The sequence below is a fragment of the Neomonachus schauinslandi genome, chromosome 12, assembly GCF_002201575.2.
Source record: "Neomonachus schauinslandi chromosome 12, ASM220157v2, whole genome shotgun sequence".
NCBI lineage: Eukaryota > Metazoa > Chordata > Mammalia > Carnivora > Phocidae > Neomonachus > Neomonachus schauinslandi.
Genome location: NC_058414.1, coordinates 69,224,046 through 69,242,711, shown reverse-complemented (window position 1 = coordinate 69,242,711; position 18,666 = coordinate 69,224,046). Strand labels below are relative to the sequence as shown.

Genomic DNA, 18,666 nt, shown 5'->3' with positions numbered 1-18,666 from the left:
AACTTCTGGCCAAATATATATCAAGGTAACTAAATACAGCAATTTATTGATATACGTATCACTAACAACTTGGTTAAAAGATCAAGATTAAGTACCAAACAAGAATAGGTTTTAGAATTTATTTATGACAACTAGTTAGTTGATTCAATTGTCTCTTCAAGCCATGCCTTTTAATAGACAAATACGAATCTTTTTGAACCCTGTGAAAGGAAAAGCATCTACTTTAACCAAAAGTGGCACTTAATCACTAAGATATTAATTAAAATAAAGGAGAAGGAGGAGGAGGAGTTCTGCTCTGCTACCCTGCTTAGGATTAAGAAAGCCACAGAAGGGTGCCTGGTTGGCTCAGTAGGCAGAGCGTGCGACTCTTGATCTTAGGGTTGTGAGTTCGAGTCCCATGTTGGGTGTGGAGATTACTTAAAAATAAAATCTTAAAAGGGGCGCCTGGGTGAATCAGTTGTTAAGCGTCTGCCTTTGGCTCAGGTCATGATCCCAGGGTCCTGGGATCCAGCCCTGCAGCGGGCTTCCTGCTCGGCGGGAAGCGTGCTTCTCCCTCTCCTACTCCCCCTACTTGTGTTCCTTCTCTCGCTGTGTCTCTCTCTGTCAAATAAACAAGTAAAATCTTTGAAAAAAAAAAAAAATCTTAAAAAAAAAAGTCAGAGAATATCCTCACAGTGAGAAAAAGCTGGAAAAATCAAAAAAGAAAAGAAAAAGAAAATCATTCCTTACTTTGAATCCAAAAATCTATATACTTGCAACCATAGGACTGTACATTTTATTTATTTTTAATTCATTATTTTTGACTTCTTTTTTAGATTTATTTATTATTTTAGAGAGAAAGAGAGAGAGTGCACATGCATGAGTGCAGGAGAAAAGGGCTACAGGGCAGAGGGAGATGGAGAAGGAGAGAATCTCAAGTAGACTCCCTGCTGAGCACCAAGTCCGAGGCCGGCTGGATCCTGCAACGCTGTGATAAGACCTGAGCCCAAATCAAGAGTCCAACGCTTAACAGACTGAGGCACCCAGCCACCTCATTTAATTTTTTTTAAAGTTTATTTGTAATCTCTATACCCAATATGGGGCTCGAACTCAGTGACCCGGAGACCAAGAGTCACATGCTCTACTGACTGGGCCAGGCAGGCACCCCTGAATTATACACTTTAAAAGGGTGAAATGTATTTCTGTGAATTATATCTCAATAAAGCTGTTATTTTTTAAAAGAAAATAAAAAATCTGAAGTCACAAGGCACGAGACAAACTGAATTCCAGAAGGCGATAAACCACTCTCAGGAGAGGCAGACACAAATTATTTCCCCTTTGACAGAACACGGGAGGAAAAGGCAAGAACAAGAAAATAGCTGAAATTTTACAGAATTTTTAAAGGCTAAGTCACTGGGAACAAAATGGTCTAGCTCTTTTCCACGTGTTTCCTTCAAGTTCTCAGGAGAAAGATCAGGAGTAGGGGAAAGAAATATGAACAAGAGCCCATCAGTGGTGAGCAGGCACAAAACCCACTTGCTTTCTGGGACCATTCTTTAGCATTCAAAGCAAAAGCCAGAAGCTGCTGGGGGAAGGACCCAAAGGCTGTATTGCTACAAAGCATTGGTTTGCCACTGCTAGGGGAGAGGGCAAGAATGCTGAGAAATAAAGTATCATTCCTGAGTTCCTTGTGAATGTACAACAGTGTTCAGTGGTATAAGAGCTGCATATGAAGATAGGCCCAGGAGACTCTAAATGGCAGTTTGCCAAGCAAGTTCTATAGTGCATTTTTTCTTAGAACATTCAAGCAAGTTATAGGCATGTATTTTGGTGTTAAAGGATTTAAATACTAAAAAATATTTAAGATATTTGAAATTTATGGAAATTAAGGTTTATCTTTCTAAAAGACAGAGTGGGGACACCTGGGTGGCTCAGTCGTTAAGCGTCTGCCTTCCACTCAGGTCATGATCCCGGAGTCCTGGGATGGAGCCCCGCATCGGGCTCCCTGCTCCACGGGAAGCCTGCTTCTCCCTCTCCCACTCCCCCTGCTTGTGTTCCTGCTCTCGCTGTCAAATAAATAAATAAAATCTTAAAAAAAAAAAAAAAAAGACAGAGTAGGTCTGGCCACAACCTGATGGGATGACAGCAGGGAAAGAAGGCAGACAAGGAGACCTGCCACACCACCCCTTGGTCATTCTCTTCCCCTATATGTCCGGGGACCAGCAAAGGTCCAGAGTGCATTTATTTTTTACTTCCATGATGGAATCACAAAAGATCATCCCCTCAAGAAAAGAGATGATGGCATGAACATTTAGGAATCTTAGAGGAGTTAAAACCTTGAAGAAGAATCAATCCTGGAACAGTTTAGAATTGGATTTTCTTAAGTTTTCAGCCATCAGTACAAGTTAGGGTAAAAAATAAAACAGTAGACCATCAACAAAATGGAAGTTTAAAAGAAAAGTAATAAATATTAAAAAGTACATTAGTCAGATGCAGAAAAAGGTCTGTACTGTTGATATAAATGAGTCACCAAGTACTAGCTTTCTTTTGAAGTGACTTGGTTATAGTACCAGAACCCAGACTGCATACCAAAAGGCAAAGCCCCCTAATACATATGGAACACTGATCAGCCTTTTCTCTTTAAGAGTATGAACATCTGCAGCTTCTAAGTACAGCACTGGAGATTCTGGGCTGGCACTCCTTTGAGAAACTGACATCAAGGCATGGAGAATGGTACCTCAGCTATCTTTGGTGATAAAAAAGAGACTACGGAAGTTTGTTTGCGATCTACTTCCTGTTCTCCACACCCCCACTCCCCCCAAAGGAGTAAATGAATTGAAATTAACACAGAGAAGGTTTCATATTGTTTTTTTGGTGAAAACAGGTGACTTGGGACACTCCAGTGGGCTAAAACAAATGCCATTTACTAAGCAAAAATTTCCCAAAATTTAACTGAAGGTTTGGTATTATACTGGGCACTGCGACCTATGCCTTCTTTTTGGTCATAATCTGGAATTCAGAATAGGTTTAAATCTTTCCTCCTCACTGAGAAAAAAGCTCTCAGTGAATTAATCAGTCAGTATTAAGTTTTGAGTATCTACCTTGTAGCTGATAGCTAAAGTTAATTTTCTACAGAAACCAATTCTTCCTAAGTCAATTCAGTCATTTGAATTATTCTTTAAAAAGTCTTTATCTTCCAAAAGCATTTCCAAAGCATTCATTTGCCTGTAGCTCCATTCTAGACGCTTACCTCAGATTATCAGCTTTTCCAAAAACTCTTCCCTTCCCCTTCAGAAAAGCCATGAGATTTTGGAGACTAGCATTCCAAGTACAGTCAATAGCAAGTGCAAGTGCAAATAGCAAGTGAATGGAAAGAGCTTGTGTCTAAGGAATGGAGACAGAGACGTGGCCATGTGGCTGGATATGGTGACCAAAGTGGGGGAGAGAAACAGGTACCAGCCCCTTTGGGATCTTGGTAAGGGGTCTGGATTTTTATTCCAAATAAATTTTTGGAAGTATTGGAAAATTTCATTTACTAGAGTTATATGAAACTGAATGAGTGAACATTATATAAACTATCGAAATGGTCTTAAAATTGTTTCAAACTCAAGAAGGATAAAAAATAACACAATCCTCTCGTTCTTTCTGCCATTTCTCGTATCTTCTTATAGTAAGCATGGTATTTTCATTTTGATCTCACTCAGAGTTATGGTGAAGGCTTATTTTTCTATCACATCCTTTCTCTAACGTAAAAACTCAGTATGAGGAAATTAAAGTATAAAAAGCTCAGTAAACTTCCACCAATTTAAGGAATGGAGGGCAAGTCTGATTAACAAAGTAAAATGGAAATAAATTTTGTGTAAAGATACTGACATATAGTTTCAACCACATTCACAACAGAATTTGCCTGCAACTTACTTAGATATTTTAGAAGCCCTCTGAGCAGGGGTCAAGTAAAAAGTAAAAATTTCCCCAAAGAAATCCTTTTTAAGTGTCAAAAAATGCTAGGTAGTCCCAGAAGAAACTAACGTGTCTGCCAGAATCTGGTGACTTGAGCATTCTGAATTCATGTTAGTAATATACCCATACAATATACTTAGTATACTTAAACAAAAACACACCTCTGCATGTAGAGGCAGGGATAAATGTAGAGGCAGGAATTAAAGCAAGGGTTATCAATGACACTACCACTTCTTTTTTTTTTTTTTTAAAGATTTTATTTATTTATTTGAGAGAGAGAGTGAGAGAGAGCATGAGAGAAGAGAGGGTCAGAGGGAGAAGCAGACTCCCCACTGAGCGGGGAGCCCAATGTGGGACTCGATCCTGGGACTCCAGGATCACCTCAGCTGAAGGCAGTTGCTTAACCAACTGAGCCACCCAGGCACCCAACACTACCATTTCTTAAAATAAATCAGCATTTTATGAGAGCTGACAGAAAGTTAACTTTGACAATAATATCAAGGATCTTAATAAATAAATGAGAAAAGACACGTCAATGACTAAAGCAAGACTGTAAAACAAAAAAGCCAGAGAGAAATATCTTAACTGGTTTATGATATACTCCCACAAATCCATGAGGTTTGATGTGACTAATATTCCACCTTCTTGAAAGACATCAGCACCTCCTACCCCTTCTGAAACAGCAATGATAACAGCAACAACCATCTGCCTGCTACATAGGACAGAAAGACATTTTTCTTCTACTTGGAGTCGCACTGAGGTGGCTTTTTGAAGAGAAAGGGAGACAGAATTAACTAGTAGAGAAAAAAATTACATAAAGGTAATCATTAATATGGAACAGACCATTACACTGAAAAAAAAGGAGGACAGAAGAAAAAAAATTGCAAGAGTTAAACACATGAGAAATAGAAAAGTCTAATTTCTATTTGTACTGAAGATATGAGAGAATCTAGCCTAGGCAAGAAGAGGAGGATTTTAATAATGGAAAGGTGGCTACAGGAGACCGCAAAATGCCCCCCTCTTACACTAGAAGAAGAGAGAGCTATGACAGGGCATGGATCAGTACAGTATAACCTGCCTGAGGAAGTATTTTCTTAGATAAACTCAAGGTCAGATATACCCTTATGTTTCTCTAAAGATAGGGAAAACTCTGAAAACATATTAACTTCAACTTTTAAAAGAAAATGTAAGTAGTTTAGGCCCAAAGGAATAAGAATTTACTACCTACCACTGACTTAAGATAATAAAGAAATTAGATTTTCTTAAAAAAAATCTTAGCAATAGAAACAAAACACTATTATTTATTTACATATGTATCTATGTCCTACTCATCCATTTTTATTCATTGTAACAAATGTCAATTTAGAAAATGTCACTTTTGCTTACAGAAGTAAGATCAAATTGAATAAAGGATCCTGGTGCAATTGGAAAAAGAATGGTACATGGGGTTTGGGAAATAGCAGGAGTTAGAGATGCTTCCCTTCTTATTTTATAGAGTATATAACTGTGGCCTCGAACATTTCTCCTAACAATTTTGCCCTTGTTTTTTCCATCTAAACAGATATAATGATATTGTCTTACTGGTCTCATAGAAGCAATGTGTATAAAAAATGCCATGTAAATTTTAAGTTCTGTTAAAGGAGTTCAAAGTGGTAAACTTTAGGATTCAGTTTAGTATAGTGTCAGACTGGGTTTATATTTATTTCCTAAATAGAAACATTAACTAATCTGAAGGCTAAAATTGCTCAGTGGTCATTTTAGCTAACTTGATCTCTGTTGATTGTTAATAATGTTACAGTTCAATGGAAAATATCACATCATGCTTGGGAAAGTTATTCTAGATGTAATTAGAGGGCATATGCTACAAGGGTAGGAATTACGCCAGAAAGGTGTAAATGTAAACTGACTTTTTACTTTAAAGACACTAATAGAGGGTGCCTGGGTGGCTCAGTCGATTGTGCGTCTGCCTTCGGCTCGGTTCATGATCCCGGAGTCCGGGGATGGAGTCCTGGGATCGAGCCCCGGGATCAAGCCCCGCATCGGGCTCCCTGCTCCACGGGAAGCCTGCTTCTCCCTCCCCACTCCTCCTGCTTATGTTCCCTCTCTCGCTCTCTCTCTCTGTCAAATAAATAAATGAAATCTTAAAAAAAAAAAAAGACAGTAATAGAAAATAATTTAACCCTTTACTAAAAATCTCTAAAATCTATAAAGAAAAGTGGCATGAGGGAAAAAAAATTCTTAGTAGGAGAAACAAATTCATTTTATTGTTGTTTTATTATGGGGGGAGAGGTGGAATACATGAAGAAGCATTAAAATCAAGCATTTTTAAATTAAAAAAAATTTTGGGACGCCTGGGTGGCTTGGTCGGTTAAGCGTCTGCCTTTGGCTTAGGTCTTGATCCCAGAGTCCTGGGACCGAGTCCCTCATTGGGTTCCTTGCTCAGCGGGGAGCCTGCTTCTCCCTCTGCCTGCCGCTCTCCCTGCTTGTGCTCCCTCTCTCTCTGACAAATAAATAAATAAAATCTTCAAAAAAAATTAAAAAAATTTTTTTAAATTGTCATAAAATACTTATAGTTGTCATGAATGACTGCTCAAGGTGATATAATAGTGATTAAAAAAAAAAGAGAAAGAGAAACTTCCATGCAGTTAAATGGATGTCTCCCCTTATCCCAATTTAATTAAAACTTACATCTTGCTACTGAGAGCTTATGAATGCCACATCTTCTCCTATAGGCCAATTGAAAAACTAGTGCTTTTTAATACTAAGGTGTAACCCAGTGATTAAAGATGTTTGTCTTGCTATTTTATATCTCTTTTAAAAATCAGGGAGATCTGACTATATAGTTTTATAGACATATCTCACCAATACTTGAGGATTAAATTTAAGTTAAACCTTTATGAACAAGGTTCAGAGAAGATACAAAGTAAACAGGACAATCCCAACCCTTAAGCGGCATTTATTCCAGCAAGGAAGACAGATTTCTGAACAACTGTAATTGAAAAGCCAAATAAAATAGTATATTAAGAGAGCTCTGAAGAGGTTATTAATTCTGATAGGTGGCATCTGGGAAGCTTTTGTGGAAAATGTGGCATTTAAGCAATATCTTGAGGGGTATGTTATTTATACAGGTGGACCGGTGGAGCTGGCATTCCTGGTTGATGAAGCAGAGTCCTGAAATTACCTAATACATTTGAGTAAATGTGAGGCAAGTAGTGTTTTCACCAGAGTGCATCCTCCACAAGGGCAGGGACTGTGGCCTATTTCATCCACTGCTAGAACAACAGCATTTAGAACACGGTCTGGTGCAAGATAAGTATTTATTCAATAAATGAATGAACTGGACACTGGGTAACTGAAAGATAAACGACACTGGAAATGCAGGCTTAGCTCAGAAAATCTTAAGAATATGTAGATGATATGGAACACTACATCAAAAACTAATGATGTAAGGTATGGTGATTAACATAACGTAATAAAATAAAATTAAAAAAATTTTTATCTTGTAGTATTTCAAACATATAGAAAAATAAAGAGGGGTGCCTGGGTGGCTCAGGCCTTGGGCATCTGCCTTCGGCTCAGGTCATGATCCCAGGGTCCTGGGATCGAGCCCCGCATCGGGCTCCCTGCTCTGCGGGGAGCCTGCTTCTCCCTCTCCCACTCCCCGTGTTTGAGTTCCCTCTCTCGCTTTGTCTCTCTGTCAAATAAATAAATAAAATCTTTAAAAAAAAAAAAGAAAAAAAGAAAAAGAAAGAAAACAATATAATGAAAAAATAAAAAATAAAATAAATAAGTCATGGGGATGAAAAGTGTGGCATAGGTAATATAGTCAATGATATTGTAATAACTTTGTATGGTGAGAGATGGTGACTACACTTACAGTACTGAGCATTTTGTAATGTATATAATTGTTGAATCACTACGGTGTATACCTAAAACTACTATAATATTGTGTGTCACTTGGACTTCAATAAAAAACAAAGGAACAACAACAACAACAAAAAAGAATATGTAGATGATAAAGACCACAGCAGGGGTTAGCAGAATAAAATAATCTGCTATATGTTTTAACATTAAAATATCAAATTATATTAATATTAAAATTCTGGAGGCAATGTCAATTGATTGGAGAGGTAAGTCCACAGGCAAGGTAAGATAAAGGGCATGAGGATTACAAAGAAAGGTATGAAAATGGGACTCAGAAGTGGAACTGACAAGAGTTAAAGAAGATCCTAGGAATTTCCAGATTGAGTGACCAGAAGAATGGTGGTGCCATTACATAAGAAAACAAGCAAATCACAAATTTTAGGAGAGAAAGAAATTTAAGTTCAGTTTTAGGCACATTCAACTTAAGGTGTTGACTGGAAATCCATATGGAGAAGTTTAACATAAGGAGAGTAGAACTGGGATTCAGAGGTAAGCCAGGATGAAAGCTATAGCTGAATGCAATCAACAGGTATTTATTCTGACTGCCTGCTCTGCACCAGTACCAATATTTGAGCTATCTGTAGCGGCAGTAGTTCTGAGAGTGCACAGCCTAGATGAGGGAATGACCTTGAGAAACTTATATATACCCATTGAAGAGGGAAGAGGGTAAAGGGCCACTGGATGATATTAAGGTAGAATGATGAGATCAAGGAAACATTTTTATTTATTTATTTAATTTATTATTATTTTTTAGAAGATTTTATTTATTTATTTGAGAAAGAGAGAGTGTGCGAGAGCGAGAGAACACAGGCAGGGGGAGCGGCAGAGGGAGAAGGAGAAGCAGACACCCTGCTGAGCAGGGAGCCCAATGTAGGGCTCTATCCCAGGACCCCGGGATCATGACCTGAGCCAAAGGCAGTCGCTTAACCGACTGAGTCACCCAGGCACTCCCATTTTTATTTATTTTTTAAAAGGTTTTCTTTCTTTCCTTCAAGTCGGGGGTGGGGGGGGGGGGGGGGGGGGGGGGGGGGGGGGGGGCAGGGACAGATGGAGAGAGGGAGAATCCCTGAGCGTGGAGCCTGATGTGGGCCCTGAGATCATGACCCAAGCCAAAACTGGTCGGGTCCTTAACTGACTGAGCTACCCAGGCACCCAAGGGAACATTTTTTAAAGAAGAAAGCTAAAGAAAGGAAGGTATACAAGCTATTAAACTCTCAAGAATCTTTCTTAATCTGTAGTTCCCTTCCGAGTACAAATAAAAAAAATCAAAGAAGTGTTAAATAGGAATCAAGCTTTTCAAAAAGAAAACTGGGAACACATACAAATCTCACAAATGTCACAAGGAACCAGTGAGGTCTAGAAGAAAATGGAAAAAGAAATATGGTTCTAAAGATTTTTATTTATTTATTTGAGACAGAGAGAATGAGAGACAGAGAGCAGGAGAGGGAGGAGGGTCAGAGGGAGAAGCAGACTCCCCGCCGAGCAGGGAGCCCGATGCGGGACTCGATCCCGGGACTCCAGGATCATGACCTGAGCCAAAGGCAGTCACCCAACCAACTGAGCCACCCAGGCGCCCAGAAATATGGTTCTAGACTTAAATCTACTATGGTAACCTGAAGTGAATCATTTAGACTTTATATATGTCCAGTTACTCACACAGAAATAGGAATTTAAAAAAAAATGGAGTTTGGGGGAAAATACCAACATGAACTTATCAATATATTGAATACTACTGAAGAGTATTTAAATATAAGACATAATTCCTGCCCTCAAAGAAGTGACAAAGTCAATTTGAACTCAAATCATACAAAAGTATTTAACTAAATGCTTTACTGAGTGTCAAATGAGAGAGTAAATACCAACGAATATAATCCATGTATGAGTTACCATGAATGCAAATCAGGAGAGCATATGCCATACTAGTTCTCCAGTTTGAGGGTCCTTCCCTCATGGACTTGAGTTGAGATCCTATTGACTTTAAGCTGAGTTCACTTAAACATAGATTACATTATATATCCAGTACCATAATGCAACTTAATTGGTTTAAATTACATTTTCCAGAAGCTAGATTGAAACTCTGATGAATGAAGAGAAATTCTTTGATAAAATACAACCAATAACAAATAAGGAAAAAACTACCAAGCTGTGGCAGAGTGGGTGACTTAACCTTTTGGGTGTATGATTCTCCCAGGAGGAATTCTTAGAGGGAGAATAAGGACCAAGGGCATAAATCTCTTGAAGAGTTCCAATACACAATGACAAAGCACCTTTCAGGAATGGACACCAATTCATATTCTTAAAAGTATCTGAAAAAGTTCTTGTCCTTGATGGAAGATGAAAGGTGTACTATTACTTTTGCTCAAAGTTGTTCCATTTGATCATTTGGACTTCTTTCTGGAAATGCCTGTTACTGATAACGTAGAGTTCATTATATATAAAAGAGAGATAACTTGTCACCACTGCAAAGGAACATCACCCACACCAACTTCATGCTTCCATACTATTAGAGCATAAAATTGTGATGAAATGGCTGACTGCAAATTCAACCTGTCTTCCTGCTATCTGGCAAATCTTTTCTTGTTGATCCTCTAGCCATGATTCTCAGCAGCAGCCTATTGTAAATCTCCTCTGTTTTCCCTAAACTCCAATCCTAGCCTGAATCTCTTCCCTATACAGACCTGTCAGACCCTGAGCATCCACAACAGAGCAATTCCCAGAGTCTAGAATAAGAGTAAGGCATATGAGAAGCTGAGTAACTTACTACTAGACTGGCATGGCACTCCTTAAAAAGGCACACATCAGGCACATTTGGTTTAAAACCCCATCTTGCTTCTTGTTCACTACGTGGTCCTGCACAAATGAGTCTTTCTATGACACAGTTTCCTCATGAACAGAACAGCATTTAATAGCTACTTCACAGGGTTGACATAAAGCAAGGACCTAAGGCAAGGCATGGCATATGGCTGGCACTCAGAAACTGCTGGCTTCTTTCCGTAATTCCACATCAGTCTGCTCTTTGCCAGAGTTTGTCAACTTTAAGTGGATTTTTACACAGCTATATTTATCATCTTTTCTCCACTTCAGTCCCATAGACAATGAGGAGACATCAATGGATCTTTATCACTACAAAGTTAATGTTCCCCACAACTTAGCTCCACCTCACCTCTTTAAATCCATCTCATAGTCCTCTTCCAAAAATCTTTCTACCTTAGCCAGATTGGATTTAATTAACTTTCCTGACATCTTGAATACTTAGATCCATATGCATTTTTTCTCCCATTTCCACAACTCTCCAATTGCCCAAATCCATTTCATTTTTAATACACAGTATTATTATTGTTATTTGCAACCTTTATTGAGTGCTTTCTATGTGGCAGATACTAAGTGTATTACGTGCAGTATCTACTTCACAATATCTCTTCACAAGCCCAAGATGAATATCTGAGATAAGAACATATATTTGCCTTTTTTCTCTAGACTCTATGCTCTTTTATGACATGAGCCATGCCTTGCATTTTTTCCTTTGTATGATTATCTAGTTAAGCAGGAATTCAACGAATATATACATATATATGAACTGACTGCAATTTCACATTTTGTTTCACTGCCATAATACTCACTTTCATCAAATCTATCACTCTGTCAGACTATAAAGTTAGTAAGAAGGTGTGATGTGATTTAATAAGAAACACATATTTGGTCTTTGTCCTTGCACTAGCTCCTAAAGTCCTAAGTGTTCAGAGCTATAAAAAGTGTTTTTTGACATGTTAATGAGGTGACTTGTGGAAAGCACCTAAGTGACCGAAGGATGTGAGGGATGGTTGCCAGTGGAGCCAACCATGTGATTAGAGGGTTAGAATTTTCAGCAGCCCCCCACCCCCGCCCCCCCCACCTAGGAGGAGAGAGAGGATGGAGACTGAGTTCAGTCACCAAAGTCCAATGTCATGTCTAAGTAATGAAGCCTCCACAAAAATCCCAAAAGGACAAGGTCTGGAGAGCTTCCAGGCTGATGAACCAGAATGCGTCCATGTGCTGTCTTGCTGGGCCCCAAACTCTACAGGGACAGAAGCTCCTTTGCTTGGGGTCTCATCCCCTGCATGTATCTCTTCATCTGCTATTGATTTATATTCTTTGATAGCCTTTGTAGTAAACTGGTAATGTAGTGAGTAAACTGGTTTCCTAGAGGGAGCTACTCTGGCAAATTAATGAAATCCAAGGTGGGCGGGGAGTGGGGGGTCATGGAAACCTCTGATTTATAGTCAGTGGGTCAGAAGCACAGGTAACAACTTGGACTTGCAATTGTCATCTGAAGCGGAGGACAGTTTTGTGGGACTGAGCCCTCAATCTGTGGAATCTGATACTATCTCTGGGGAGACAGTGTCAGAATTGAGTTGAACTGTAGGACACCCAGCTGGTGTCGGAGAATCGCTTAGTGGTTTGGGGAAAAAAACACATGCTGCAAGTGGTGTCAGAATCTTAAAAGATCACCTAAATTTTAGAGATGTAGTATTTCTGGGACTGCATCTATCTGCAGACATACAGTAAAGATTCTGTGTATAGAGTAATAGCAATGGCTGAAGCAGTAGCGTTTGATATAAAGAAATCCTTGGGGACACTAGGATTATGTCAGTTTGATCATTCTTGATTAAGGCCACTGTGAGCAACAGTGAAAAAACTCAAAGCAGTAAAAAATTACGAGTAAGTACAAGCAAACAAAAACAAAACACATAAAATGACTGCAAATTCATCCTTGTTTTGTAGATTACTTAAGACACTACAATAGGGAAAGAGGAAAGACTTAAGAACTCCTGTTTCTTTACTGGGTTTGCTGCCACAGTAAAAGCATAACTTCTCTGACATATAAGGCAACATCCAACAATATCCTTTCTCCCTATGTGAGAAATAACCATTTGGGGTGTTTACAAAACATAATATGCTTCAGGAGACTTCCTTAAATGCTATGACTATGATAGAACTTATTTTCTTCTTCGATGTCTTGAGAATTTAGCAGAAAACAATGAAATCATAGCTCTCTGTCATAACATTATCTAGCCAAATCCAAAGACACAAGGAACACTTAAAGGTACCACTAAAGGAGGAGCAAGTCATTTTCAAGTAATAGTTGAGATTAAATCACAAATAATGGAAAACTGCATACTTATAAACAAAACTATTAACTTCAAAAAATGAGCCAATTTCTGTTCAACTCATGAAAACAGAAATTTTCACAATTGTGTATGTTGTTACCTTTTTTAAAGACCAAAAATGCTGAGATTTTCAAATTAGCTTGCTTATAATTAAAGCTGAAAATGAGAAAGGCTACTATGATCAAACCATATGCTGAATTCATAAAGGGGAATAAAAGAAGTGCTAGTGCATAGCACATTCCAGTGAAGAGGAGAGAAAAAAAGTTAATCAATTCAACTCAATTTTAGCTGAGGGCATTTTTCCACGACTGCTGAACCCTAGCATGTGCCAGGCAGCTAAAATTATACTAAAATGTGTAAGCTCTGTTGTTATTTTAGAGATAATCCAGGAAGTAAAACAAAGCCAAAAATTCTCACCACATTTTTAACGTGAAACGCTTTAATCTTCAATCAAGTGTATCCTTATCTTCTAAGATCTTTATATATTGTCTCTTTTGTGTATGTTTGAAAGTTTACAGAGTAACAACTGAGAACAAACAAAAAATAATAACAAAAGTGATTTTACACATATTTCCAAGACATTATTCATCCTCTAAAACCATTCTTACCAGTCTCTGTTTCTGAAGTTCTTCTCTAAGTAGTCTATCTTCTGGTAAAACGTCACATAACAAAAAGTAATTGTCTTGTTCTTCTGTTGAGAGATTAGGAAAATAAATAAGAAATTATATTTATCATTTTTTTCCAGAAGGATTTATTCCTTTAAAAAACACATATATGTATGTCCATTAGGATCTCTCCTCTGGTATATAGTTCTGTTTAGCTTTATTGAAGTTAGGCAACATAAACAGAGTAATTTAATTTTAGCTATCATGAAAGTGAGAGAATTCTAATTTAAGAAAGTAAGATTATTCATTTGAATTTTGGGATTGTAAGGAAAATATGGTAGCTAAGATGTATACTTACCAAGGGGAGCTGTGGAATTGATTCTTATCACACTACAAAAATCTGTAATGGGCTGTTCAGTGAACCTTTTCCTCCAATATAAAATGTACCTTAAAATAATCAAAAAGAAAGGACAGTAAGACTCAATATACTGCTTACTGTAGAGTGATAAGGTTTTATAAGACCATTTAATTATCCCAAAACAATAAATCAAATGTTGACTGAGAACTGCTAGAAAATTTGTAAATGGAAAGGCAGTAGAGCATTGTAGAAATATGAAATAAATATATAATGAAATGAAATTACTCTGCAAAGGCATGGACATGATTAAACTTTACTATCCCTAAATTCAATAAACAGACATATGAGGAAGTTAAAATGAATTATTTTTATGTGATAATGAAGTTTTTCTGAAATCACATCTAAGTTTATGTGAATTTAAAATGCAACAATGATTAAATAGGCTTTATCACACATTTTCCAATAAATTGAAAGCTGGGTGATTATCTTACACATAAAAAGAACTGAATGCAAAAAAATATGCAATGAGACGTCAGTCTAAATTCAATACCTACATGACAAGACAGAAAAATTTTGTATGTGCACACTGTGTCTGAAAGGAGGCAGATTTTTGGAAAAACAGCCAAGCTTACAATTCTTGTATCTAATGAGTGGAGTTAGAAGCAGCACCCTGGGTAAATTTTAAAGCATAGCATAACACCCAGACCTGCACTGTCTGAAGAAAGGAGTAAGATGACAGGATTCAACAACCTGTTCATTTTCCTGTTTATCTAACAAGATTTATATTGGCAATTGCAATCTCATTTATAAATGGTACCAAGAAAAGAAGGTAGCCTCCTTCATGGGGAGAAGGGACATGGAAAGGTTGACATTTATTAGGCTATATGGCGGATACATAGAACAACCAAAAAACCCCAAAAAACTTACAGCAGAAAAAGAAAAACCCCTGAAAGGGATGGGACTTACTGAAATAGATTTAGTAAGAGACAGTAAAAATTTGGACATTTTAAATGGCTTGATATAGCAACTAGCAATGTTTTGTACATAGTAGGTTAGCAAGAAATGTTTTTAAGAGTAGAAGAGCATTTAAAGATTCCTGTAAGTTTCTCTAAGTAGCCTTCAACTCTCAATATTTTGTCTCCTTTTAATTCTTCTTTCCCTTTTTCTTAACATTAATGTCCCAACCCCATGGTGCTCTACAAAAAGGGCATTCATGTACTTGAAAAAAAAATGTGCTGGGAGAGAGGTCTGAGAGAAAGAGAGAACTGTGACAGAAAAATATAAACAGATAGACTGAGTTTAGACAAGGAAAAGAAGTAAAAGAATAACGTATGAAAATAAAACCATGCTTTAGTTCTTTCTTCTCATGTACAACCACACTGTGACCCGGATGGATAAATAAGGGGAGAACTCTTTCCTTATAGAATAGTGCTAGACCTTATCTTAAGAGATCTAAAAACAATGTATCTGAGGCTCCAGCTCACCCTCAAACCATAACCACTGACACCATGGCTAGCTTGTTGGCTTCCATATTAGAAGTGTCAGATGCAGAAGGCAAGTGCATATCGGATCCAACAACAGGAACAAAAAGAAGAAAAGTACCTACAAAAGGCAGAAACATTATTCTTTGGTCACAGAGGGCAGTGACAGCACTGTCCACTCCTCAGTATCTTACACAGCTACTCTCATTCTCCTCTTTTCCATTCCCCACTACTTAACCCCAGACCAGGGGAGAGAGAAAAAGGGAGAAATAAAAGGCATGAGAAGACGTAAGAAAAAAAAAAATGACACTCCCAGCCATTTTCCTTATTCTCCCCTCAGCATATTTTCTATTGCACAGTGGTGCCAGGGATGAAGGAACACAGGAGAACCTCTATCAGAGATGCCAGGAATAGAAGATGGATTGTTCTTCCAAACCATACTACATAGCCATCTATTTTCATGACTAATCAAATTCATACAGCAGAACTGGGTGCTGAGATAACTGACTTAAACAAACACCAGGACAGTCAAGTTCGATAAGGAGTTTCATCATGAATACTGCTACAATAAACCATGGAGAGGTTCCTCACCCTGATTACCGTTCCATTGAAGACCATCTGGGGGATAGTCGATGTTAAGGGATCACTTAGTATGTCTCTTCTTCATGTTTTCTTACTACTCTAGTGTATTTAAAGCTACAGTTGTAATCACTCAATATTTAAAGGCAGCCAAGAAATGATATGTGATGTGAATTCTTTATTGGGAAGACAGTTATCAAAGCATTTCGTACTTAGTTAAAAAGCCATAAGAGTAATTATTAGGTCATTAGCAAATACTTTTTTCTTTTGGAAGAATTTCAATCATGTTTCACTGAATTGTTTCCCCAAAAAATTCTTCTAGTAATCTTGCCCGCCCATCCCCTCACTGTAATTGGTGTATTTACTGACAACGGCCTAAAGATTTGAGATATGGTTGTTAATTAAGTAGCACTGAATGAGTGGAATTTAATATAGAAAGGGGCAAGAATTAAGGAGTTAGCATTTATCTTCTGGAAAAATTTTATTTACTGAATAAAGCTAGCAAATGGTTCAGTATAAATAACGACGTTAAGTGGCTCAAAGGAAAGATTTTTATTTTTGTTTTATTCTGAGAAAGTTTTACTGTTAACTTTTTTCCAATAAAGAAAATGTTAAATATATTTAACATGAAAATTTATAGCTTCTTTCCAGTAAAGCACAAAGTCAGTCTATCTCATCTATTATTTATCATCTTTATTACTTATTGTACTCAGAAGAAACAATTCCTCTCTGAGAAGTTATATATGTATACATACATACATATACACACACACACACACACGTAAATCTATACATACACAAACACATATACCCACCCCTGTGACTTTTCTGACGTTAGGAAAAAGTCCTGTAGCATTGAGAAGATTCCAACTTAACTCTCAGAGTCAATGTTTGTATTCTTTTGGAGAGGAATTTTTAGTTTTCCTAAATAGTAGGAGGGTATTATCTACAGGAGACTGGATGTATTAAAAAGCACTTAAAAGCAAGAGTTTATCACATACATTCTTGGTCAATTTGAACTAACCACCAGAGTGAAGCTTACTGAGATGACGGCTGACAAGGAAAATTTGGGTTTCCAAATTTAAAGTACATGTTAATCACACACTTTATTATATAGAAAGCACTTATATATATCAGCTATGTATCTTTTGCTTTTTAATTAAAGCACCCATTTTATAGCATAACTGCATTTAGAGGGTGACTGATTCCAACATTTAATTATTGACTCCTAAGTCTGAGACCTAGTAAATAATTTGATTTTCCTGCCCACATACAGATGAGATTAATATCAAGGATACAAAAGAGAGGTTAGTACAAATATAGCTGCTTAGCTATCATACGTAAGCGCAAAAGGAAAATACAAACTCAAATTTAGATATTCCTCACAGACTTTAGGAGAAAGAAAAATCTCAATTATCACTGGCAGATCATCTTATTTTTTTCCAATTCCTGAGGGAGAATTTGCATTTACATGATAAAGCGAAGTAAAAGAATAGATTTACATCAAAGAAAAGCTGAGTGATACAACTTATCAAATAGCTCATTTGATAGTCCCATCAATGGTTACTTGATAAGAATTAGAATATCTCTAGCCTAAAAAGTATCTAAAACAAATCCAACAGACATGACTACATACAACTAGAAATCATGTATGAGAATACTCCCAAAATACACACACGCACACACATACATATATATAAGAACACAAATATTTTAACAGAAAATAAAGATTAAGGAATGAGAAGGGGAAGTATGAAGTGCTTCCTCTGAAATTATGTAGTAATTGGTTTATTCTACCAGCTGGTAGCATATATCATTCATGTAACTCTCCTTCACTATTCTATCTCTGCTTACTGACCAGGCAACACCAAAATTTACTAAAAAATCGCAATGCTGAGTGGATATAAGGGGCCATAATAATACAGAAAGCACTCAACAGATGTTCTGTATTAGTGCTAGGCAGTTGAGAGAAGGGTTAGAGAATAGCTAATATTACTCCTGTAGGCAACTTAAAAACAAACTCATTCTTGAAGTTTAGTGTATTCAGGATCCTAAATTCAATTTTCTCAAAAGTTATACTTGACAAATAATAATTAGGCATTCAGACAGCATAAATACCTATAGAAAACTCAAGCTATAGTTGTGGAAAACTAAGATTTCAAATATATATCTTTTGTAATCCAAATATAATGAAATTTTTGGCTACCATGTGGTGGATAGAAAAAATGTCCCAGACACTAGCTGGTGCTATACATGTCCTGTTTTACATAACACTCAACCATCTTATGCAAGATGGTGCTATCCCCTTTTACTGATGAGGAAACTGCTGCTTAGAGTGGTTTAAGTAGTTTGTTAGAAGTTACATGGTCAGGAATTCACCAAGTCTGCATTCACCCCTAGGCCTGTCTGGTTTCATAGTCTACTCTTAGTGATACAGCTTGCTGCTCTGCAAGACCCATCATAAGAAAGAAGTTGCTTGCTAGGAATGATGTGGCCTGGCAGACATAGAGTTTAGATGCAGAGATACTACAACATCTGGGCTACTGCAGTGTTTTGTAGGGAAATCAGGGCAGAGTATCTCAAAATGGGCCCTGGCCAGATATACCAAGATATATGCTTTCAGTAACTGTACA

The 18,666-nt window shown here is 37.3% G+C and overlaps 1 protein-coding gene across 2 annotated transcripts in view; it reads right to left on the bottom strand.

The window, feature by feature from the left end:
* Positions 1–18,666, bottom strand: part of ZNF277 (zinc finger protein 277) — a 104,252-nt gene that overhangs the window by 27,848 nt on the left and 57,738 nt on the right. For both annotated transcript variants that reach the window (XM_021699311.1, XM_021699312.1), the window contains exons 3-4: positions 13,974–14,062; positions 13,619–13,701 (exon numbers count right to left, since the gene is read on the bottom strand). In XM_021699311.1, coding sequence (XP_021554986.1) covers positions 13,619–13,701; positions 13,974–14,062 — 172 coding nt within the window. The remainder of the gene's footprint in view (positions 1–13,618; positions 13,702–13,973; positions 14,063–18,666) is intronic.